This window comes from Balaenoptera acutorostrata, chromosome 16 (assembly GCF_949987535.1).
Source record: "Balaenoptera acutorostrata chromosome 16, mBalAcu1.1, whole genome shotgun sequence".
Taxonomy (NCBI): Eukaryota; Metazoa; Chordata; class Mammalia; order Artiodactyla; family Balaenopteridae; genus Balaenoptera; species Balaenoptera acutorostrata.
The window spans coordinates 65,856,524-65,882,561 of record NC_080079.1 but is presented as its reverse complement, the minus strand read 5'-3'; the positions used below and the strand labels follow the sequence as shown (position 1 = coordinate 65,882,561).

General features: G+C 39.5%; 1 protein-coding gene across 5 annotated transcripts in view; it reads right to left on the bottom strand.

Annotated features, from left to right (window-relative positions):
* DNA2 (DNA replication helicase/nuclease 2) overlaps positions 1–16,436 on the bottom strand; it is a 46,712-nt gene extending 30,276 nt beyond the window's left edge. For 3 of the 5 annotated variants that reach the window (XR_009005583.1, XM_007167789.2, XM_057530362.1), the window contains exons 1-5: positions 16,261–16,436; positions 14,624–14,809; positions 13,493–13,676; positions 10,126–10,271; positions 2,377–2,508 (exon numbers count right to left, since the gene is read on the bottom strand). Coding sequence is in view for 4 of the 5 variants with exons in the window: in XM_007167789.2 (XP_007167851.2) it covers positions 2,377–2,508; positions 10,126–10,271; positions 13,493–13,676; positions 14,624–14,809; positions 16,261–16,436 (824 nt within the window). In the remaining variant the exon portion in view is untranslated. Of the gene's footprint in view, positions 1–2,376; positions 2,509–10,125; positions 10,272–13,492; positions 13,677–14,623; positions 14,810–15,704; positions 15,802–16,260 lie in introns of all 5 variants that reach the window. The other 2 variants (XM_057530363.1, XM_057530364.1) reach the window with 2 other exon arrangements.
* Positions 16,437–26,038: the final 9,602 nt, after the last annotated feature.

Below are 26,038 nucleotides of genomic sequence, written 5' to 3'. Positions count from 1 at the left end.
AATTCTGGCTGTCAGAATACATGATTTACTTGACTTGTTTTGCTAATTTCATGTTATTTAGATCAGCAGCTATTTCTTAACAAATGAGAATATTTTCTAAGAAGAAGAATGCTATCTTTGGTAATTTTTTAAAAACTTTTTCAGGATGCTTCAAATATAATCTCCAGGAATATACATATACTTCTGCAATCTTTGAAGAGGACAATAGAGGAATTCAGGGAAGCCACAACTTATCAGAAATTTCTTAAATATTAATCTGTTTTCTCTGATGGATGTTATCTTATCATGACATGTATTTAAATATACTTATATGAAATAAAGCAAACTTTATTAAATATGTCAGATGTATACTTAGAAGATAGGTAATGAAACTTTTAACATTACTATTAAAATTCTTTCCCCTAGAAAAAGAAGTAATGTGGTTTTAGACTTAGATCTGTAGAACAAATGACAGGTACTTTAACTTCTATGCTTTTCATCAACATAATGCTGTAAAACTCCTTTGAGAGTCACCTGATAGAGAATATAAGAGGTCATGAAGATTAAGAAAATACACATTTACTACTTATGGGTGAGAAAGGTTCTGTCTTTAAATGGCTTTTAAAGGTCTCATTCTCTGCTCTAAAGTTTAAAGTTTTGTTGTTTCTTTTAAAGACTAGCTACAGACTGCTGGGGAAACGATGCAAAGTAAAGTACAGAGAAGCGCCTCCTGCACAGACAGACACATAAAACCCCATCAGAAATAACTGAAACAAAGAAGAGTCTTACACCAAGCTACAGAGGTGAGAACACCAAGCTGGAAATCAAGAAATTCCTTATTCTAGACTCTGCTCTACCACCGGTTTTTCACATAAAACCTGGACAAGTCACACCACCTCACTGGACCTCAGTTTCCTTACTGGAAATCTAAGACTGAAATCTCAAAAATCCCCTTCAGGTCAAAGATGATTCTGAATCCCAGACTTTCCTAGGCTTCCATGATAACTTCTTCCAAGCTACCAAATCCCTTGCTGGTCCACTCCAAGCCTCCTTCGATGGATTCCACTCTCTCCCTCTGTCCTTATACACAGTTACCTCCCAGGGTTCTATGCCTCTTCTGCTGCCCTCAGCAGATTGCTGTTCTCTCTCAGCAATCCCCTCCACTTCTACGTTTTCAACTACCACCAATACAATGAGTTCCTGGAGGGTTTTAGTCTCCCTGTAACACCTAGAACAATCCTGGGCACAGATGCAGCATGTAATACATGTTTGCTGAATAGATAAGTCCATAAGTTTGTGAGAATATGGCAGCTTATTAACTCTGCAAAAACAATAAGTAAATTTTAGCCAAAAGAGAAAAACATGCAAACAAAATGCTAAAACAACAGTGAAAGAAAAGCTAGTATCTAAAACAACCATAAGGAATTCCCTGGCAGTCCAGTGGTTAGGACTTGGCGCATTCATTGCTGTGGCCCCGGGTTCAATCCCTGGTCAGGGAACTAAGATCCCGCAAGCCATGGGCAAGACAAAAAAAAAAAAGATAAAACAAGCACAGAAATGGATATCCACAATTTTAAATCTCAAGCAAATTTAAATGACTCCAAAAGAAATAATAAGGGAGGAAAGAAAGGTAGGGAGGGAAGGTAAACAAGGATAAAGAAATAATTAGGGGGACTTCCCTGGTGGCGCAGTGGTTAGAATCCACCTGCCAATGCAGGGACACGGGTTCAAGCCCTGGCCCTGGAAGATCCCATATTCCACGGAGCAACTAAGCCCGTGAGCCACAACTACTGAGCCTGAGCTCTAGAGCCCGCAAGCCACAACTACTGAGCCCACGTGCCACAACTATTGAAGCTTGCGCGCCAAGAGCCCATGCTCCGCAACAAGAGAAGCCACGACAATGAGAAGCCCACACACCACAACGGAGAGTAGCCCCCGCTCACTGCAACTAGAGAAAGCCTGCGCACAGCAACGAAGACCCAACACAGCCAAAAATAAATAAATAAATAAATAAATTTAAAATAAATAAATAAAAATAAATAAACATACAGCACAAATCCATGGCAATCAACACATGAGACAGTCCATATGATAGTAACACAGAGAAATATATATGAAATTAGGACAGCCTCCCCGAATATTTATAAACAGAAGATTTTATTAAAAAGCCATATCTACATCCAAAAATTATAAATTTTACTATAGTGAAAATAGAATTTTCTATCCATTAGATTTTTTTTTTTGTTCAAGAATTATACTCCAGACTGTAATTTATAAAGTAAGCAAATAAAAAGGCTAGTTGTCATAACTTGACCTCTAAAAAGCTTTAATTCAACATCTTGAATAAGATCCTGGTCTAAAGATACGAACACCATATAAACAAAATGGGTTTCTTACAGAGAGAGCTGCATCTGAGGGAAGTCAGTTGAAGTATGTTTATGCATGAAATCTCCAGCCCATTTAGAAAATGAAGGAAGATACTCCTCTACTTCTTGTTTTATTTCATCTGGATTCAGATTTAGGCGGTACCTACCAAAGTAAGAGATATTAAATATGAAAGCTTAAATATGAAAAAAGTAAACAAGGAAAAAAACATTCAAATAAGCAACCCAAGTGGCCATCAACTAATGAATGGATAAATAAAATTTGGTATATACAATGGAATATTATTCAGCCTTGGAAAGGAAGGAAATTCTGATACACGCTACAACACAGATGAACCTTGAGGACATTAGACTAAATAAGCCAACAACAAAAGGACAAATACTGCATGACCGCTTACGTGAGGTACCTAGAATAGTCAAATTCATAGAGACAGAAAGAATGGTGACTGCCAGGGACTGAGGGAAGGGGGAGTTGTTTAATGGATATAAAGTTTCAGTCTGGGAAGATAAAAAAAGTTCTGGAGGTGGATGATGGTAGTGTTTGCACAACAATGTCAATGTACTTAATGTCACTTAACTGTACCCTTAAAAGTGGTTAAGATTGTGATTTTTAATGCTATGTGTATTTTACCACACAAAAAAAATCCAAATAAGTGACATGACATCAAATTTCAGATCTGCTCCAATTCCTATCATCTCAGGTCTAATAGGTCTCAAGTTACACTTTTGGGATAAAAAAGAAACCGTAGAAGATGTTGCTCTTGAAACCCAGCAATGGAAAGTGGAAAAGTAAGAGGAAAAAAGACTGTAGGAACAGAAAAGTCACATCAGCCTTACCGAATCAAAGGACAATCTATAGGAATGTTAACTTAAGTCAGAAGTCAGCAAAGACTACCAGAATCTAGTCTCAGTTTTTCAGGGTGCCCACAAGGTCAAAACTATGTCATAATAATACTACAACGTTATTTGCCTTTTTTGCTCGTTTTCTCATGAGTACACAGTGGAGATTTCTGAGTCCACATACACACATACAATATAGCAATATAGAGAATGAAGAAGCAGATATAAGAAACCAGATGTCTTTTTTTTTTTTTTTTATTGGAGTATAGTTGATTTACAATGTTGTGTTAGTTTCAGGTGTACAGCAAAGTGAATCGGTTATACATATACATATATCTACTCTTTTTAGATTCTTTTCCCATATAGGCCATTACAGAGTATTGAGGAGAGTTCCCTGTGCTGTATAGTAGGTCCTTATTAGTCATCTATTTTATATATACAGGTGTCTTGTATTAAGTGATAAAATTAAAACATCTGCAGAAATGTAAAACAATGCCACTTGTCTCATTACATATTTTTTCAAAAACAGTTATTTTTCATTAGACTGTTGTTTATGTTAACATGGACTGGATTGTTACTGTTATTTTAAAATTAACCAATAAACATTTTTAAATTGTCTCAGTTTTCATTTCTAGTACAGTAATTATCTATAGATATAACCCACATGAACAAAAGCTCCTTAGGGTCCTCAATAATTTTTTTAGTGTAACATGGTCCTGAGACCAAAAAGTTTTGAAAACTGCTGTCCCCTTCCCAGGATGGTTCTCCCAGCTCCTTCTGCATGTTTAAGCATCACAATCTTAATAACTACTCTGGGGTGTTAAGAGCACACGTGTTTCTGTCAGATCACACCTAGGTTTGAATCCTAACGCTTTATTAGATGTGTAACTTTGGGCGATTCACTGTTAACTGAGCCTCAGTTTCCTCATCTGTAAGGTGAGTTGATAACTACCACACAGTTAGTTTGATGATTAAGTAAAACAGCCTATGTAAAGTATTAATACTTGGCTTATGATAAGAACTCAATAAGGTATGAAGATAATAACAGTGAATACTCGTATAATGCTGACTCTAGGCCAGGTACTATTCTAGGTGCTTAACATGAACACTTTCAACCCTCATTACATCTCTATGAGATACTATTATTGCCACCCCACTTTAGAGCTGAGGAAACTGAAGCTCAGAAGTTACTTCCAAAGGACACACAGCTCTAGCTTGGGAATCTAAGTTCTTAATCCCTATGCTCCCTTCTGCACTGTGTTTTAATAATTTACTGCCATAATTTTCTCCCTGCAGGCCTGAGTTCACCTGAGTACTGGTATAGCCTCCAACAATCTGCAAACTCCTTTCAAAAAACACAACTTACCATTTTTCTCACCTTCTGAAGATAGCACAATATTCAATAACATATTCATCAAAATCTGAGACTCCAGAACACTACAGATTTACCATATAATAACTCTGTAACATTTCTAATACCAAATTTAATAAGCTCCTACTTTCCTAGGTTTCTGCTACCTCTGGCTTATCAGAACCAAGAAAGCAGAGCCCTATCAGTCCTCTAGGAGAGCCAGTTCAGCAGGGAAGACAAAATTAGCAACCCTAGCTCTGCCAAGATTGCTTGTCCTGAGCAATAAGCAACTTCAGGTTGAAGGCAAAGCTGAAGTATCTCAAACCAGGGAGCAACTGCTGACACCAAAGTGCCCCGAATGACCTACAGAAACACAATCAGCCCACATAAGGCAAAGGGTGTTTGTCTGAAAAAGGCTGTTTGAAATCTGGAAAACTTCCAGTGGATGAAAGATGATATAGGTGAGGACGTGGGGGAAACAAGGGCCCATATATTGCCTACAGAAATGCAAAATGAATTCTGCAATATACACACATATTAAATCATTAAGTTGTATACCTTAAACTAATACAATGTTATATGTCAATGATAGTGCAACAAAACTGGGAAACAATGAATGGAAGAAAGAAACAGGACAATGTCTACATAGAGCAATTTGACAATATATATCAAAACTTCAAATGTATCCAGACCGTATCCTGTCCTGGAGGGAAAGAAATGCTACAAAGAACATTACTGGACAAAACTGAAATGTGGACAGTAGATCAGACACAAGTATTATAACAATGTTAAATTTCCTGAAGTTGATAACTGTTCTGTGGTTACATAAGAGAAAATCCTTATTCTTAGGAAATACACATTTAAGTATTTAAAGGTCAAAAAAACACATATACAACTTAATCTCAAGCGGTTTAGAAAAACACACACACAACAGGTAAATCTGAGTAAAGACTGTATGGATGTTCTTTGTACTACTCTTGCAACTTTTCTCTAAATTTAAAATTATTTTCAAATAAAAAGATTTTTTAACAAAAAGATACACCCCTATGTTCATAGCAGCACTACTCACAATAGCCAAGACATGAAAACAACCTAAATGTCCATCGACAGATGAATGGATAAAGATGTGGTACATATATACAATGGAATACTACTCAGCCATAAAAAAGAATGAAATAATGCCATTTGCGGCAACATGGATGCAACTAGAGATTATCATACTAAGAGAGGTAAATCAGAAAGAGAAAGACAAATGCCATATGATATCGCTTATAAGTGGAATCTAAATTATGACATAAATGAACCTATCTACAAAACAGAAACAAACAAACATAGAGAATAGACTTGTGGTTGCCAAGGGGAGCGGGTTGGGGGAAGGATGGAGTGGCAGGTTGACGTAAACTCTTATAAAATGGATAAACAACAAGGTCCAACTGTATAACACTATATTCGATATCCTGTGATAAACCATAATGGAAAAGGATATAAAAAAATATATATATATGTATAACTGAGTCACTTTGCTGTACAGCAGAAAATAATGCAACATTGTAAATCAACTATACTTCAATAAAAAAAATTTTTTTAAAGATTTTTAAAATGTTTAAATGTAAATATCCTCTGGTCCGACAATTCCACTTCTAAGTATTGAGCCCAGATGTATGCCTGCACAGCCATTAAAATTAAAATGTACAAAGGTATTTATTATAGCGTTGCTAATAAAAGCAAAGACTGAAATGCCAGGGGCTCTTAAATAAATTATTGTACATCCATACAATGAAACATTTTGCCACTCTTAATTCAAAATGAGATAGCTCAATCAGTACTAATATGGAATAATCACCAAGTTTTTTTTTTTTTTTTGGCCACGTTGCCCGACTTGTAGAATCTTAGTTCCTTGACCAGGGACTGAACCCAGGTCCATGGCAGTGAAAGCACTGAATCCTAACCACTGGACCACCAGGGAACTCCCAAGATTTAATATTTATATACAATAATGTGTATGGTATGCTACCATTTATATAACAAATAATATATAAACATAAATAATCACACACACAATCACATGTAAATATTTGAAATCTCTGTGGAAGGACATACAAGAAACTGATAACAGAAGTTGCCTCTGGAGCTAGGTAGTGACTGACCAGGGATGCAGGGGTAGAAAGGACTTACTATCACTGTATACCCTCTTGTACTATTACAACAACACATGGTGTATGTGAATTTATAACCTATTTAGAAATAATAATTTACTATTAAAAAAAAAACCCTGCACAACTGGGTAATCTTTTTCCTAAATAACCTTTGCGAACCATCCTGGAACCATTCTTCATTGTCACCATCTCCTTAGGCAGATTCTTCCTAGTGTTTTACTTTTTACAGACCAGGACTCTTCTAAGTTTCCAAACCAGTCCACACTGGTTATTTAAAGTCTTCTGCATTTAAATTCTGCCTTTTTAATTTCGAGCCAAATCACAGCAAAATGACATGTAACCACCTGCTCTTTCCTGAGACTCCAGAGATACCTAGGGTTTGGCATCTTCAAGCCTAGACTTTTATAGATATAATGAGAGGACAGAGCATGAACAGGTAAAAATCTGTTCTAAGATCTGTAATAAAGTAGAAGGGCCTATGAGAGAGGGCAGGAAAGAACTTTGGATCTGTTATTTTTAGGCTCTGGGAATTTTAAAAGGATCCTTTTGAACAGGTTTGGGCAAGATTCATGAGAGAATTAGTATTTTCATAACTGAAATGAAACACATATTTTCCCTTAATGACTTAGGATATCATGATAAAAAAAAAATAATGCAGCAAAATGGATGGAGATTACCATACTAAGTGAAGTCAGAGAAAGACAACTATCATATGATATCACTTATATGTGGAATCTAAAATATGATAGAAATGAACTTATTTAGAAAACAGAGACTCACAAACATAGAAAACAAACTTATGATTACCAAAGGGGAAGTGGGGGCAGGGGGGCGGGGATAAATTAGAAGTTTGGATTTAGCAGATACAAACTACTATATATAAAATAGATAAACAAGGTCCTACTGTATAGCACAGGGAACTCTATTCACTATCCTGTAATAAACCATAATGGAAAAGAATATGAAAAAGAATATATAGGGACTTCCCTGGTGGCTCAGTGGTTAAGAATCCGCCTGCCAATGCAGGGGACACAGGTTCGAGCCATGGTCTGGGAAGATCCCACATGCCACAGAGCAACTAAGCTCGTGTGCCACAACTACTGAGCCTGCACTCTAGAGCCCGTGAGCCACAACTACTGAGCCCACGTGCCACAACTACTGAAGCCTGCGTGCCTACAGCCCCCGCTCGCTGCAACTAGAGAAAGCCCACGCGCAGCAAGGAAGACCCAACGCAGCCAAAAATAAAAATTAATTAGTTAACTAATTAAAAAAAAGAATATATATGTATGTATATGTATAAATAACTGAATCACTTTGCTATACACCAGAAACTAACACAACATTGTAAATCAACTATATTTCAAAAAATATATATATATAATTCAGTGATACCCAAGGATCTGCTAAGAATACATTCCTGACACAACACTGTAAAGCAACTATACTCCAATAAAAATTAATTAAAGGGACTTCCCTGGTGGTCCAGTGGTTAAGACTCTGTGCTTCCACTGCAGGGGGCATGGGTTCGATCCCTGGTCAGGGAACTAAGTTTCCTGAAGCCGCGCTGTGCGGCCAAAAAAAAAAACAACAACAAAATAAAATTCTGACCTTCATAGTTCTTATATTTTTTAAAACTTTCTCCTTTCCTATACAGTAATGAAGCTATCAGCTCTCCTATTATATGACTATGAAGGTACCTTTCTCCCGCATCTTAGAAACCAGATAAGACTGTTAGATATTAATGAAAAATAACAGATGCTGAGGGCATAAGAGACATTCCATTATGTAACATGCACAAGGTTTAATAGAAGGACATGAATTCTGAGCAAGGCTGCTCAAAATCCTTGTTTTGTTTCATCCTTATATTCACGTTGGGTTCTGGACTGATCAGGTTACCTGATACCTGAATACCTGTGGTGGTTTAAAATATGTCCACAAATCCTTTGACACCCCCTTCAAAAGATGGTACCTAATTCTTCTACCGTTAAGGGAGACCTAGACTTAGTGATGAGTACTTAATGAATAAAAAAAGCAGAAGTGACATCGTAGCAATCAGAGACTAGGTTATAAAAGGCACTGTGGCTTCCTGCTCTCTTTCTTGGACCTTTCAATCTGAAGGAAGCAGATTGTGTCCCAGGACACACCAGCCAGCCCCCTAGAGAAACCCATGTGGCAAGGAACTGAGGCCTCCTGCCAACAGCCAGCTAGGAACTGAGTCCTCGCCACAACAGACATGTGAGCGAGTCATCACGGAAGCAGATGCTCCTGCCCGGGTCATGCCTTCAGATGCAGCCCACATGGGAGACCCTGAGCCAGAGCCACCCAGCTGAACTATTTCCAAATTCCTGACTGACAAAAACTATGAGATAACAGGTTAGATGCTTGTCATTTTAAGGCACTAAGTTTTGATGTGTTTTGTTTCAGGGCAATGATCCACACAATACACAACAGATCCTGGTTAGGGTGTGACAAAAAAAATTTTTTTAATTTGAAAACCAAAGTGGCAACTAAAGCAATAAGTAGAACTCTTAAGCAAAAACTTTATTATATCTATTCATATTCTGAATGCCATGCTGTGTGGTTGTGACCAAGTGACAACTTCTCTGTGCTTCCATTTCTTCCTTTATAACAGGTTGCTATCAGATTATATAAGATAGCTAAAAAGCACTTAACACAGTGCCTGACATAGGGCAGGGTTCTAAAATGTTTTTAAGACAATAGATTGTATGTCATTAGTAAATAAGTGTAGAATTATGGAACACATTTTCTCATTTAAACAGTGAAATGTAGAATTATATCTGGGAAAAGTAGGTTTGTATCAACTAGTCTGGAAAGCAAAATCACCACTAATAAAAAAATTTCTGTGAAAAAAAGAGGGACTGCAGTAGGAGTCAAGAAAGAAATAGAGAGAGAATATGCCAATCCCTCTGCAGGTAGCCACTCATAAAACGCCAATGACTAGCCATTTGTGGGTTTACATACATTATCTCCATTGTCACAAAACGTATGCAAAATAGGTATTATCACCCTTTTCAGAATCTTTCAGTAACTAGTTCAATCATAAAATTGGCAAAGCTAGAATTTGAAAGGAGGTTCATCTGACTCCCAACCCCATACAATTTTCAGGATGTCACACTGTTTCTAGAAGTAAAACAAAAAGTTCACACTCTCTGAGCGCAGCTGTGGAGTCTATTACACGTATAGAGAATATTTAGATATTTTTAGCCAGAGAATTCCTGTTCTGCAATTTCAGAAGCTCTTCACAGAACTGCAGTGGGATACTACAACCCTGAAATCTGCATTCTAGTATTATACTGATCTATATTTAATAGTCGAATAGCCAAATACCTTATAGATGCTAGGAAAGAAGTTATATAACAAAACTGTATCTATAGTTCCTCTCGTAACTACTTACATTTCCTTGAGATGCCTTATTTCTTGAACAGTTTGAAAAGCAAGTTCTTGTAGCTTTTCTGGGGCAAAACTATCACTTATTGCTTTTTGAAATACTTCATGGAGAACCGTACCAATCAGCATTTGGCGTGTGGCTGGATCAGAGCTCTACCAAAAAAAAACCAAAAATCATACGAACATCTTATTTCACAACGTATCAGCAGATGTGATCGTACATTTATTACCTAACCTATTGAACCACCATAGCCAAAGTACACTCGTGAGACAAATGCCAAAATATGAAACAACTTTTTTTTCTGGCGAGTGAAATTATAGATGACTTTGACTCTCTTCAATTTAGAATTACCTGAATTATTTTACAAGTTATTTTTTTCAAATCAGTATATTTCCATTTTGAAAAAAATTAAAATAACTTATATGAAAAAGTTCAATGCAGTCTCAAATATTTAACATATTCATCTCTAATTTCACTTTATAATGAACCCACATAGAAAAGTCAATAAACACATAGATCATAAAGTCATGTGAGTAAAATACTCAAACATGAAACAAACTTACAGCAGAGTTTTTTTTTTTGGCTGCCCCACACACCTGTGGGATCTTAGTTCCCCAACCAGGGACTGAACCCAGGCCCCGGCAGTTAAAGCGCTGAGTCCTAACCACTGGACAGCCAGGGAATTCTCTACAGCAGAGATTTTTTTTTTTTCAAATTTATTTTTTTTAATTAATTAATTTATTTATTTATTTTTGGCTGTGTTGGGTCTTCGTTGTTGCGCGTGGGCTTTCTCTAGTTGCTGCAAGCGGGGGCTATTATTCGTTGCGGTACGTGCGCTCCTCATTGCGGGGGCTTCTCTTGTTGCGGAGCACAGGCTCTAGGCGCACAGGCTTCAGTAGCTGTGGCTCGCGGGCTCTAGAGCGCAGGCTCAGTAGTTGTGACGCACGGGTTTAGTTGCTCCGCAGCATGTGGGATCCGCCCGGACCAGGGTTCGAACCCGTGTCCCTTGCATTGGCAGGTGGATTCTTAACCACTGTGCCACCAGGGAAGTCCCCAGCAGAGATTTTTTACAAACTCTCGCCACTCAAAAAGAAACAGTTAAAAAAAAAAAAAAAAAAAAAGAAACAGTAGTTTTCAATTAACTCTTTTATTAGTCTGGACTGTCCCCTTGAAACTATCAAAAAACAAGAAAAAGTCCACCAAGACACCCATCAGGAATTTAAAAAATTAATTTACAGGGAACTCTCTGTACTTTTTTTATAAGTTCTATGTGAGTCTAAAATTATTTCAAAATAAGGTTTTTAAAATATTAATATTCAGGTCTGCTTTATAACGTGGTTAAAAGAGAAGTTAATAGTATCCCCACAATTGAAGAAAAAAGCTGATTTTTAAAAAAAAACTATAAATAAGTGATAACTAAGACTATTAGAAAATCTACTTAGGTATTTTTCCTTCTTTTACTCTTCTTGCTTAGCTGCATTTTTTTTTTTTTTTTTTTGGCTGCATTGGGTCTTCATTGCTATGCACGGGATCTCTCTAGTTGCAGCGAGCGGGGGCTACACTTCGTTGCGGTGCGCAGGCTTCTCATTGCGGTGGCTTCTCTTGTTGCGGAGCACAGGCTCTAGGCGCGCAGGCTTCAGTAGTCGTGGCATGCAGACTCAGTAGTTGTGGCACAAGGGCTCTAGAGTGCAGGCTCAGTAGTTGTAGCACACGGGCTTAGTTGCTCCACGGCATGTGGGATCCTCCCGGCCCAGGGCCTGAACCCGTCCCCTGCATTGGCAGGCGGATTCTTTTTTTTAAATTAATTTATTTATTTATTTATGGCTGTGTTGGGTCTTCGTTTCTGTGCGAGGGCTTTCTCTAGTTGTGGCAAGCGGAGGCCACTCTTCATCGCGGTGCGCGGGCCTCTCACTATCGCGGCCTCTCTTGTTGCGGAGCACAGGCTCCAGACGCGCAGGCTCAGTAGTTGTGGCTCACGGGCCCAGTTGCTCTGCGGCATGTGGGATCTTCCCAGACCAGGGCTCGAACCCGTGTCCCCTGCATTGGCAGGCAGATTCTCAACCACTGCGCCACCAGGGAAGCCCTTAGCTGTACTTTTTGGTTTTCTACATACATAGAGACTAATTGTACAATTAAAAGAATACCCTGGGAGGAAGAGGAAACAACAAATAAAACTCACGTTCTTCAAAAATAAATGGCATTGGGGGCTTCCCTGGTGGCGCAGTGGTTGAGAATCTGCCTGCCAATGCAGGGGACACAGGTTCGAGCCCTGGTCTGGGAAGATCCCACATGCCGCGGAGCAACTAGGTCCGTGAGCCACAACTACTGAGCCTGCGTGTCTGGAGCCTGTGCTCCGCAACAAGAGAGGCCGCGATAGTGAGAGGCCGGCGCACCGTGATGAAGAGTGGCCCCCGCTCGCCACAACTAGAGAGAGCCCTCGCACAGAAACGAAGACCCAACACAGCCAAAAACAAATAAATAAATAATTCTTTAAAAAAATAAATAAATAAATAAATAAATGGCATTGGGAATTCCCTGGCGGTCCAGTGGTTAGGACTCTGTGCTCTCACTGCTGAGGGCCTGTGTTCAATCCCTGGTCAGAGAACTAAGATCCCACAAGCCGTGCAGTGCAACCAAAAGATAAAAAAGAAATGGCACTGAAACAAAGGGAGTTGGTGTAAGGCAGAATATAGATTAAAAGAAACTATGAGACATATCAACCAAACATAATATTGTTTGGATATTGATGCTAACAAACGAACTGAATAAAAAAAATATTTGATAAAAGACATTAGAGATAAAACTATTAGATTAATTTAAGGAATTACTGTTCATTTTATTGTGTATGATAAAGATACTGTGTTTATATATTTTTTTAAATCCTCAGCTTTCATTTAGTTGCAAAATAATACAATGTCTGGGAACAGCAAAATGGGTACATGGGAGTTTATTATAATCATCTCTTTGCGTATGTTTGAAACTTTCCATAATAATGTTTTTAAAAGAGACTCTCACATTTACTTTTAGTTCACTGGGAATCACATGAAGCCAAGTTTGGAAATGCCCAGATATATTAAATTAAATTTTTTATCACTTAAATTAATTATATTATTATTAGAATTAATTATTTTACAAAATGTTGAATAAGATTCAAAGGATCTTAGGACACCTGGCCTTGAATCCCAACACTGCCACTTACTAGCTACAGTAACTTTGGGCAAGTCACTTAACTTCCTGATTTTCCCCATCAGTAAAATGCAGCTGATTAATACCACCTACTTCACAGGATTGTTGGGAGGATTAAGTAAGAGTGTAAAAGTGCTCTGTAAACTCTTAAGACCCTGTGGAAACACTGGCTGTTAATACTGTTCACCTTAAATGTTTCACTCAGGACAGCTCTTCTCATGCATCGAATACTACTGGCTATGCTTGTGCCAGAAATCAGCATGTCTGGATACAGAATCAAATATCCAAAATCTTCATCTATTATCCAAGTATCGGATATGCAGTCTCCCTCCAAATGAATGATGTCCCCTGCCTCTACTGGTACAGAGCACCTAAAAATAAAGCAAAATTAAAGTATACATAGTTTAGATTCCTACATTTAAACATATTAAGGAGGCTTCAGAAATAACTGGAGGGACTTCCCTGGTGGACCAGTGGTTAAGACTCTGTGCTCCCACTGCAGGGGGCCCGGGTTCGATTCCTGGCCAGGGAACTAGATCCCGCATACCGCAACTAAGAGCCTGCACACGGCAACGAAGATCCCACGTGCCGCAACTAAGACCCGGCGCAGCCAAATAAATAAATAAATATTTTTTAAAAATAAACAAATAACTGGATATCTTATGTAAAGAAATAAGTATTTCTAAATTTCTGGGTCTTGCATCATCTACTGCAAAAGCTATCAAATTATTAACAGTGTATAGCTTCAATTATGGATGAGGTTGTTCTAATAATAATTCTCTCATTCTTAAGACTTATACCTACAGCTTCTATAAGCCTTGAGGCATGAAGCCAAACACAATGTACCAAGAACAAAATCTTATTTATCTAGTTCAAACCATCCAACTTGCAGCCTAGACAAAGTTAGACCTCCACCTTCTCTGCATCTCCCCTTCACCCCTCACATACCACACAATGCTTGAGAAGCAACAGCTAGAGTCTAAGGATGTTCTTATGCTGTGATTAGTTTTCCTCTTAGTGAGAACTAAATGAGTTTTAAGCTGCAGTCCCAGAAAGCACTGGGAAATAGGAAGTAGTGATTTAATAAGTCCCCTTGTACTTGATTTTCAAATGACAATAAAAATCAAGTTTTGGAATAAGGGACTTGAGATGCTGGTGTAATAGGCACAATCTTTATGCAGAATTAACTCAGGTTCATATCTACTCTCTTTATTAACAATTCAATTATTGCAACAGCCACACAAGCCCATGTGATAGTTTGTGAGACGGCACCCTTAAGACTCTGCCAGATCAACGCCCAAAGTCACACAAAAATTACCAGTCATTCCTAAGGATACACAGTTCTTTATATTCTAGCGACTGCGAAGCAGTGATGATTAGGTGCTTTTCATGGTTTCCTTCTTCATGCTGTACAATATTGACTGCTAATACCAGGTACCGGTTATCCAATCCTCGGCTCAGAACTGTTTTAGAAAAGGAAGCTTCCACCTTCTTCTTCTGAAATCTAAAGCATACACATACAAAACTACTGTAGCACAAGCATTAAATAAGAAGTCATTCAATCTCTTTTATCTACAAACCAACCTTCTAGTTTTCTAGGTTTGTTTCTTCCGCAAAGCTTATCACAAGACCATTGGCTAAAAGAGGTAAAGAGAGAGAGAGCAAGGGCATAGCAGAATTCCTATTATAAAAACTTCCCAGAAGCAATGCCATTTAAAACATGCTTATGATATGGATTTTTCCAAATATAAGCTCTATGAGGAGCTCTTTGGGACATCTATGATTATGAGGACAAATGGTAAATTGAAAAATATTAGACAACAAATTCCTACCACTGGTGCAAACCTTCCCAAAGTACAAGTGAAAGGAAATGTCTAGGACACTATCCTTTTGTAAATAAAAGATGTTTGTTATGGAAAAATATAGTGTGGGTGGTTTGCTGGAAGTCCTACTGTGAGCTTCATTATTATATTAACCTTTCAATTAGGAGAGTACTTAGAAATCACCTAGTCCAACCTACTACTTAATGCAGGAAATCATTCTATAAAACCTCATTGGGGATCAACTAGCCTATGCTTTGTAGAGAAAGCAAGATTAATACCTGTCACCTTAACCATTCCTTCATAGAGTAACTCAGAAATTTCTTATTTATAATGGGCAAGTCGATTTCACAATTCTTTTGTCCACTGATCCTAGCCGCCTGAAAACTGCAAAATACTCTAATCTCTCCTCTAGAAAACATTAAGTCCCTCTTAAATCTTTCCAGTTTGACTGCAGTCTTTATCAGTGACAGTCCAAAGTCATCATCTCTCCAGTTATTACCCTAAAACTTTACCCTAAAACTGTCTTTGTCACCCAACCTTTGTAACCCACCTAGGTTATATTCCTCATTCACCTACCCCACGTAGCCTCAGGCCATGAATTTCCCAAGGTCAGCTGGGACGCTTTAAGGATCTCCCAAAAGGTACTGCTGATCAAAACTCAAAGCGCAAAGATCTGTCAACAATAATTAGCCTCAATATCATTACTACTGACAATTCTACACTATGCTTGCGGGTCATTTTCCCAGACCATTTAGGTCGCTCTGAGGGTACAGATTTCTCCCTGGGATAACTTTCTCCAATTAAACATCAAGAAAAGCATCTAGCAGTTGCAATTTCCTTTTATGAAGACATTTAAGGTGGCTAGGACTCCCCAAATTCAGGAAAGTGGTGATATCAAGGTTAAGAATGAACTGCTGGGTGAGGGAGAGTATTCAAGCTCTGGCCCGGGCTTGGCCCCAAAGAGAACCCTGGGAAACAGACCCCAGCTCCGGAGGCTCGTCGGGCGCCCCGGGACCTGAGCCCGGTCACTCTGCCCCAGCCCCGGTCCGCGGAGGCGCGGGTGCGGCCTCTCCCGCTCCCTTCTTTTCAAATCTCCCGCTTTGTTCCCAGACCCTTCCCCCGCTCCGCTCACAGCTCCGCCGGCGGCGCAGCCTTATCTCCGAAACTCTTCTCCATTAGCAGCTCCAGTTCGTCCACCTGCTCCATCCCGAGCACAGAGACCTCAAACTGCCGCCAGGCAAAATCAGGGGAACCTGGAGCCACACACCGGGGGAAAAGGAGCGCGAGGCCGCGTGGCGCCGCGCGCATGCGCCGACCAGCCGAGATCCCAAGTGACCTGCGCGGGCAGTCCCTCCCGCGCCCTGCGCGTAAGGCGCTTTTGCTTCTTTGCCTTGGGGTTTGGAAAACAGGGAGTCTTCGTAATCTGGCCCAGACTAAATGCTCCGGCTCGTCTGTCTCTGTCTCTGTCTCTCCCCCCTCCCCCTTCCCCTCCCTCCCTCTCTCTCGACACGCCGACCCATGTCCGACACAGCACTTAGTATGAACAAAACTGCAGTTGCCCAAAGCAAGGCGTCCCTTGTTAGCTTCTGGAATTTTTCACTCTTTGGAAAACAACCTCTCCTTTTTTTCTGGCTCAACTGAGAAAATGGAAGCTGTCAGAAAAGAACTTCCTCATCATGCCACGACTAAATCTACAAAACCACTAATATCTCCTCCCCGTTTTATAACCTCTTTCCACTTTTTTCAGCAGTGGACAAAGCGTTCCTCCTATCAATGGGCAATCCCTCTACTTCTACTTGGGATCCCAAGGCCTCTTGCATTTTCAAGGGCATTGCTTCTTCTGTTATTCCCTCATTCTCTACTACCATCAATCTGGCCCTCATTATTGGATCGCTCCCTGGCTTGTAATGCGTCCCAGTATCTCTCATCTTGAAATGATGTTACCTTGATGGAACATTTTCTCTCTTGGCCACCCTCCTGAGGAAAACTTCTTTAAAGAATTTTTTTCAAGGCTATATCCAATTTCAACTCCTATTCACTTTCCTTTTGCTTTTAGTTTTTTGAATTAAAAATCAATTTTTTTACATACACAGAATATTAAAAACCACCTTTAAAAATAATATGCTACAGAATATTTAAAATATACAGAAATGTGGGACCTCCCTGGTGGTCAAGTGGGTAAGACTCCGAGCTCCCAATGCAGGGGGCCCAGGTTTGATCCCTGGTGGGGGAACTAGATCCCACCTGCAGGCCACAACTAAGAAGTCCTCACGCCGCAACTAATCATGCTGCAGCTAAACATGCAGCAACGAAGATCCCGCATGCAGCAACTAAGACCCGGAGCAGGCAAAATAAATGAATAAATAAATATTTTTTTAAATACAGAAATGTGTAAAAAATAATGATCACTTCCTAAGGGTTTGACCCAAATTAAAAATAATCATTATCAAAAGTTATCTTTCACATTCATGTTTATTCATATAAAATTATGAAGAAGTTATGAGCAACTTCCTGGGAAAAAAAGAATGGAAAATCCTTGCCTGTAGTAGATACAGATTTTGTACCTGTGATGCCACAATCAACTGGTTTTCCTCAAACATCGCAGGCACTCCTCAATCTCCTTTACTGTCTCTTCATTTTTCTGCCCAATCTCTAAATGTCGAAAGTCCTCAGAATCTAGTTCTGAAAATTTTATTTGTCTACTAGCTTCCTAGGTTATTTCATACATTTTCATGGCTTTAAATACCATGTCTATCCTGCCAATTCTCAAATTCATTTTTACAGGCAAGGCTTTTCCTCCAAATTCAAGAGTCCAACTGCCTGCTTGACATCTATACTTGGGGAGGGAGGGGGAAACTTCTTTAACATGGCCAAAATGGAAAAAAAAATTTTTTTTTTGGCCACGAGGATTGCGGGGATCTTAGTTCCCCAAACCCAGGCCACCTGCAGTGGAAGCGCAGAGGCCTAACCACTGGACTGCCAGGGAATTCCCTGAAATAGAACTTTATATTTCCCCAAAAAACCTATTATTCTTCTCAGTAATAGCACTAACCACCCAGCAGATAAGGCCAGAAACCCAGAAATCATCCTTGATTCCTCTCTGTTACTACCCACATCCAATCCGTAGGCAGACCCGTAGATTCTGCCTCTAAAACTATCTTAAATCTCTTCGTTCCTTTCCATCTCCACTGCCACTACCTAATCATTATCTCTCACATGTGCTTCCATTCTTGTCTCCCTGCAATTTATTCTTTTCCCTTTCCTAATATTTTATCATAAAAACTTTCAAATGTACAGAAAAGTTAAAAGAATTATATCATGAACACCATATACCTATCACCTAAATTTTACAATTAACATTTGCTATCTTTAGCAAATGTTATCATTCATTATCACAATGTATATCTATCTATCCATCCCTCTATCCATCCATGAATTCAAGTTTTCTTTTTAAATGCATTTCAAAATAGCAGACATCAGTGCATTTCACCCCTGCACACTTTAGCATGCACATCATTAGCTAGAGTTCAATATTTTGTCTGTGGTACTTTAAATGTTTTATGTAAATTTCATATGTGAATCGTAGAATTTACATAAAATGAAATGCACAAATCTTGTACCATTTGATGAATTTTGACAAACGTGTTTGACACCAATCCTTATTAAGATACAGAATGTTATCATCACCCCCAGAAAGTTCTCTCATACCCCTTCCCAGGCAATTCCCACATCCATCCCTATTGGAAACCCAACCACTAACCTGATTTTTTTTCACCAGAGATCTGATTTGTCTATTCTACAACTTCATATAATGAAAATCACATGGTATGTACTATTTTGTATCTGGCTTCTTTCACTCAGTATAATGTTTTTGAGATTCATCCATTTTGTTACATAAACCAGTAGTTTGTTCCTTTTTATTGCTGAATAGTACTCTACTTGGTCAGTCTCCAGTTGACAAACACCTAGATTACTTACAGTATTTTGCTATCTTGAATAAAGTGGCTACAAATATTCTTGTGTACATTTTTTCATGGATGTGTGCTTCTGTTTCTCTTGAGTAAATACCTTGGGGTGATATTTCTGGGCCATGGGTAGGTTTATACTTAGGTTTAACATAAGAAACTGCCAGACCTTTATGCAAGTGGTTGTAACATTTTACACTATCACCGACGATGTTTCAGAATTCCAGTTTCTGCATATACTTGACAATATTTGATGCTATCAGTATTTTCAGTCTTAATTTGCACATCCCCATCACTAATGAAATTACTTTATCATGTGCTCAGTCATTTGTATATCCTCCTTTGTAAATGTCTGTTCAGATCCTTTGCCCAGGGATTTCCCTGGTGGTCCAGTGGTGAAGAATCCGCCTTGCAATGCAGGGGATGCGGGTTTGATTCCCGGTTAGGGAACTAAGATCCCACATGCCACGGGGCAACTAAGCCCACGCGCTGCAACTACTGAGCTCGCGCACCTCAACTAGAGCCCACGTGCCGCAAACTACAGAGCCCATGCACCCTGGAGCCCGCGCCACAACTAGAGAGAGAAAACCCACACGCCACAACTAGAGAGAAGCCAGAGCACCACAACGAAGAGCCCGCGTGCCACAAGGAAAGATCCCGCGTGCCTCAACGAAGATCCTGCATGCCGCAACTAAGACCCGACGCAGCCAAAAATAAATAAAATAAATAAATAATAAATAGGGCTTCCTTGGTGGCGCAGTGGTTGAGAATCCACCTGCCAATGCAGGGGACACGGATTCGAGCCCTGGTCTGGGAAGATCCCACATGCCGTGGAGCAACTAAGCCCGTGTGCCACAACTACTGAGCCTGTGCTCTAGAGCCCGTGAGCCACAACTGCTGAAGCCCACGCGCCTGGAGCCCGTGCTCCACAACAGGAGAAGCCACCACAATGAGAAGCCCATGCACCGCAATGAACAGTAGCCCCCGCTCGCGGCAACTAGAGAAAGCCCGAGCACAGCAACAAAGACCTAATGCAGCCAAAAATAAATAAAATAAAATTTAAAATAATAATAATAATAAATAAATCTTTTAAAAAAATCCTTTGCCCATTTTTTTCTTAACTGCATTGTCCTTTTATTATTGAGTTACAAAAAAATTTTTTTTCTTTTTCAGCTGTGCGGATCTTAAGTCCCCGACCAGGGATTGAACTCAGGACCTCGGCAGTGAGAGCTCAAAGTCTTAACCACTGGACCACAGGGAATTCCCCAGGAATTCTTTACATAATTCTTAATAAAAGACTTGTCAGATAGGTTTTGTGAGTATTTTCTCCCCATCTGTGGCTTGCCTATTCATCTTCTTAACAAGATTGTAACCCAGCAGGACCCTATGGGGCCTTCCCCATATCCTCTGCTTTAGCTCCTCTCTGAAGTCCCTAGATAATAGTATCTGATACACATTTGCTGAGTAGTTCTATAGATGTGAAAACCCCCCACCAAATGGAAGATGTTTGTTTTGTTTTTTGGCCGCACCATGCAGCTTGTGGGATCTCAGTTCCCCGACCAGGGATTGAACCTGGGCCACAGTAGGGAAAGCCCGGCATCCTAACCACTAGACCACCAGGGAACTCCCCGGAAGGTGTTAACTACTTGATGATCATGAGCACATAGCCCCCAGGCCTGCTGAAGCCTGATTGATGATGTTAACCCCTGTGACACCGCCCTGTTACCTCACAAGCTGATCACATACCCTGCGACCCCACCCCCTCACCAGGCCTTTAAAAATGCTTTGCTGAAACCCTTCGGGGAGTTTGGGGTTTTTAGAGCATGAGCCCTCCATCCTTCTTGTATTGGCGCCTTATAGTAAATGCTGCACTTTCCTTCATCACAACCCAGTGTCAGTAGCTTTACTGTAGTGGTGAGCAGACCCAAGTTTGGTTTGGTAACAAGATCTTTAGATATGCGTAAATTGTAATCCTTATGAAGTCTAATTTACCCATTTTTCTTCTATGCTTATTGCTTTCTGTGACCTGTGGAATCCTTGCCGACCCCTAGGAAGTAGAGATATTCTCCTTTGTTTTCTTCTTGAAGTTTATTGTTTTTTCATTTAGGTTTATGATCCATCTAAAATTAATTTTTGTGTGTGGTATGAGGTGGAGAATGAGTCGTGTTCCCCCCTCCCCATCCCCCCAACCATGTGCATATCCAGTTTTTCCAGTAGCACCTGTAGAAAAGACTACCCTTCCCCCATGGGATTGCTTTGGCACCTTGTGAAAAAAAAATCAAATGACTATATAAGTATAGGTCCATTTCTGGCTCTCTATTCTGTTCTTTTGATGTTTGTGACTCCTTATGCCAGTATCACATTGTCATGATTACTGCATCTTTATAGTAAGTCATACAGACAGGTACTGTATGTCTTTGTTCTTTTTAAAGACTGCTTTGGGTATTCTAGGTCCTTCACATTTCTATATAAATTTTAGAATCAGGTTGTGAATTTCTACAAAGAGCCTGTTGAAATTATGATTGAGATTACATTAGACCTAAAAATCAATTTGAGAAGTATTGACTTCTTTAAAATAGAGAGACTTCTAATGCATTAACCTGCTTTATCTCTCCATTTATATAGATTTTCTTTAATGTCTCTCAGCAACATTTTGTAATTGTCAGTGTAAAGCTCTTGCATAGATTTTGTTAAATTTAAGTATATATATATTTTTTATAAGTTTTTTTAAAATTTATTTATTTTATTTACTTATTTTTTGGCTGCGTTGGGTCTTCGTTGCTGCGCGTGGGCTTTCTCTAGTTGTGGCGAGGGGGGCTACTCTTCTTTGCGGTGCACGGGCTTCTCATTGTGGTGGCTTCTCTTGTTACGGAGCACGGGCTTTAGGCGCGTGGGCTTCAGTAGTTGTGGCTCACGGGCTCTAGAGCACAGGCTCAGTAGTTGTGGCACACGGGCTTAGTTGCTCCGCGGCATGTGGGATCTTCCCGGACCAGGGCTCGAATCCGTGTCCCCTGCATTGGCAGGCGGATTCTTAACCACTGCCAGCACCGGGGAAGCCCTAAGTATATTTTTTGATGCTATTTTAAATGAAATTGTTTTTCAATTGCTTCCTGCTAGTATATAAAAATACAATCTTTAAAGTTTACCTTAGGACTTTCCTGGTGGTCCAGTGGTTAAGATGCCACGCTTCCAATGCAGGGGGCACAGGTTTGATCCCTAGTCAGGGAACTAAGATCCCACATGGCACTTGGTGCGGCCAAAAAGATAAGATAAATAAAATTTACCTTATATCCTGAGACTTTGCCAGTAGTTGTTTTGTAGATTCATTAAGACTTTCTATGTAAATAATCATGTCATCTACAAATAGAGGCAGTTTTACTTCTTCCTTTCTGATCTTTATGCTTTTTATTTCACTTTCTTTCTTAAGTTCACTGGTTAAATAGAAGTTCTTACACTGGGCATCCTTGCCTTCTACTGATCTTAGCGGGAAAGCATTCAATATTTCACTATTAAATATGATGCTAGCTGTAGGTTTTTCATGAATATTTGCTATGGTTATCTAATCTATGTAAAAAACAAAAACAAACCTCCAAAACTTAGTGTCTTTAAACAACAATCTTTTTTTAATTAATTAATTAATTTATTTTTGTGGCATGTGGGATCTTAGTTCCCGAACCAGTGATCAAACCTGCGCCCCCTGCAGTGGAAGCGAGGAGCCCTAACCACTGGACCTCCATGGAAGTCCCCAACGATCATTTTTTTTGGCTTATGAATTTTCATTTTGGGCAGGGCTCTGTGAGGAAAGCTTTTCTCTGTCCATGAAGCATCAGCTGGAAGCTGGAGGATCCACTTTGAAGATGGCTTACTCAAATGGCTGGCATGTGGAGGCTGGCTGACAGTTTCTCTACAGGGGCTGCCTGGCTTCCTCACAGCATGTTGCGAGGATTCCAAGAGCGAGCATTCCAAAAGACCAGATGGAAGCTGTTTCAGCTTTACGACGTAACTTCAGAAGTGACACAGCATCACTTCCACCGTAGACACAAGCCCACTCAACCAGATGTAAGGGGAGGGAATGGTCTCTACCTCTTGATGGGATGAGTGTCAATGACATGAGAAGAACATGTGAGATGAGATGTACGGTTGGAAAATTAATCTGACAAAATGCTCTATCAGATTGAGGAATGTGATTAATGTGATTAATCACATTATCCCTGATGTGATTAATTTTTATAATGTATCAATTTTGAATTTTGCCAAGTGCTTTTTCTGCATCTATTGAAGAATCATGTGTTTTTCTCCTTTATTCTGTGAGTACAGGAAATTACACTATTGACTTAAGATTGTGAAACAACTTGGCATTCCTAGGATAAACCCAATTTCGTCATGATACAATAAACTTTTTATGTATTGCTGGATTTGATTTGCTAATATGCTGTTAAAGGTTTTTCCATCTTTGTTCCTGAAGGATACTGGTTGGTAATTTTATTTTTCTGTAACAACTTGGTCAGGTTTGGGCATCAAGGTTATAGTGGCATCATAAAAGTGCTGTCTTCTGATTTCTGAAAGTTTGTATAAAATTCTTTCTTTCTTAGATGTCCAACAGAATTCACAATCTGAGCCTGGAGTTTTCTTTGTGGAAGGATTTTTGATAAATTCAGTTTCTTTAATTGGTTATGCAGATTTTGTTTCACCTACATCAGTTTTGGTTGTGATTTTCAAAGCCTCTGTCCATTTCATCTAAGTCGTCAAATTCCTTAGCAAAGAGTTATTTAGAAATCCCGTATTATCTTTTTAATATCCACAGGATCCATAGTAATGTCATCTTTTTCATTATTTTTTTTTGGGCCACGCCGCATGGCTTGTGGGATCTTAGTTCCTCAACCAGGGATTGAACCCGGGCCTTCGGCAGTGAAAGCGTGGAGTCCTAACCACTGGACCACCAGGGAATTCCCCATTCTTGATATTGGTAATTTATGTTCCTTTTTAGTTATCAGTCTAACTAAGGGGCTTACCAATTTTGTTGATCTCTTCAAAAAACCAATTTTGGGGTTTGTTATTTTCTCTATTGTCTGTTTTTAATTTTGTTGATTTCTGTTGTTGTTTTTTATTTTTTTGTTTTGTTTGTTTGTTTGTTTTGGCTGCACCGGCATGTGGAATCTTAGTTCCCCAACCGGGGATCGAACCCACGCCCCCTGCATTGGAAGCACAGAGTCAACCACTGGACCACCAGGGAATTCCCTGATTTCTGTTTTTTTTTTTTTTTTTTTTTTAATAAATTTATTTATTTATTTACTTTTGGCTGCGGTGGGTTTTCGTTGCTGGGTGAGGGCTTCCTCCAGTTGCGGTGTGCGGGATTCTTACTGTGGTGGCTTATCTTGCTGCAGAGCACGGGCTCTAAGCGTGCGGGCTTCAGTAGTTGTGGCTCGCGGGCTTTAGAGCACAGGCTCAGTAGTTGTGGCACACAGGCCCAGTTGCTCTGTGGCATGTGGGATCTTCCCGGACCAGGGCTCGAACTCCTGTCCCCTGCATTGGCAGGCGGATTGTTAACCACTGCGCCACCAGGGGAGTCCCTGATTTCTGTTTTAAGTGCATATAATTGTTGATAAAGCAGAGTGATCTTTGTAAAAATATAATCAGGCAATTTTATTCCCCTACTGAAAACCTTCAAGGCTTCCCATTGCATTTAGAATAAAAGACAAAATCATTACTATATCCTATAGAGCCCTAAATACATTGATCCGCCCTTTGTCTACTTCTCCAACCTATTTATTGCTACTCCCTCACTCAGGGAGCTTCATTCACACTGGGCTTAGATCCACCACTTACTGTGTGAACCTGGGCAAGTTACTTGATATCCCTGGGTCTCAATTATCCCAACTGTAAAAAAGGAATATTTAACAGTGCCTATCTTATAGTACTGTTATAGAGTTAAGGCATCAAATAACGATATCTGACATACTTGTATAGTAACTGTATACTTAAACACTTACATCAATTCTTTGAATATGACATTGTTACAAACTAGAAATCAATGACAAATAATAAGTCATGTATATTTCCTGAGGATTTACTATGTTCCATTCCTTATTTTAAGCACTTTTGATGCCTTTGTCTATTTCTCCAACCTATTTATTGCTACTCCCTCACTCAGGGAGCTTCACTGACACTGGGCTTCTGACAATTCCTGTGTCAAACTAAACTTTTTCCTGTTTCAGAGTTTTTGTACTGTGCTGTTCCCTTCACCTGGGCCATTCTTCCCCCACCCAGCTCTTTGCACGACTACTTCCTTTTCATGTGTAGGCTTAAAGTTTAGCACATCAAAGAAACTTTTCCCTGACCATTCTAACGTAGCACTCTGATCCTTACACACAACAATTATTCTCTATCATGTAATCTATTTACTTCCTTAATAAGCACTTTCCAGGAATTCCCTGGTAGTCTCATGGTTAGGGCTCTGTGCTTTCACTGTCAAGGGCTCTGCATTCAATCCCTATTCAGGGAACTAAGATCCCGCAAGCCTCTTGCTGGGGGGGAGGGGGCCGGGGGAGGAGCAAAAAAAATTTCTAAAGCACTTTCCAAAAACTGTAATCATTCTATTAATTGGTTTGTATTTATTACATATTAGAGCTTTATGTGAATAGGAAGGATACTACTGTGTTGAAGTATAGCATCATGGCTAGTAGACTAGGCTGTAGGCTGAATCTTAGATCCACCACTTATTGTGTGAACCTGGGCAAGTTACTTGATATCCCTGGGTCTCAGTTATCCCAATTGTAAAAAAGGAACATTTAATAGTGCCTATCTTATAGTACTGTTATAGAGTTAAGGCATCAAAAGTGCTTAAAATAAGGAATGGAACATAATAAATCCTCAGGAAATATACATGACTTATTATTTGTCATTGATTTCTAGTTTGTAACAATGTCTAATATTCAAAGAATTGAT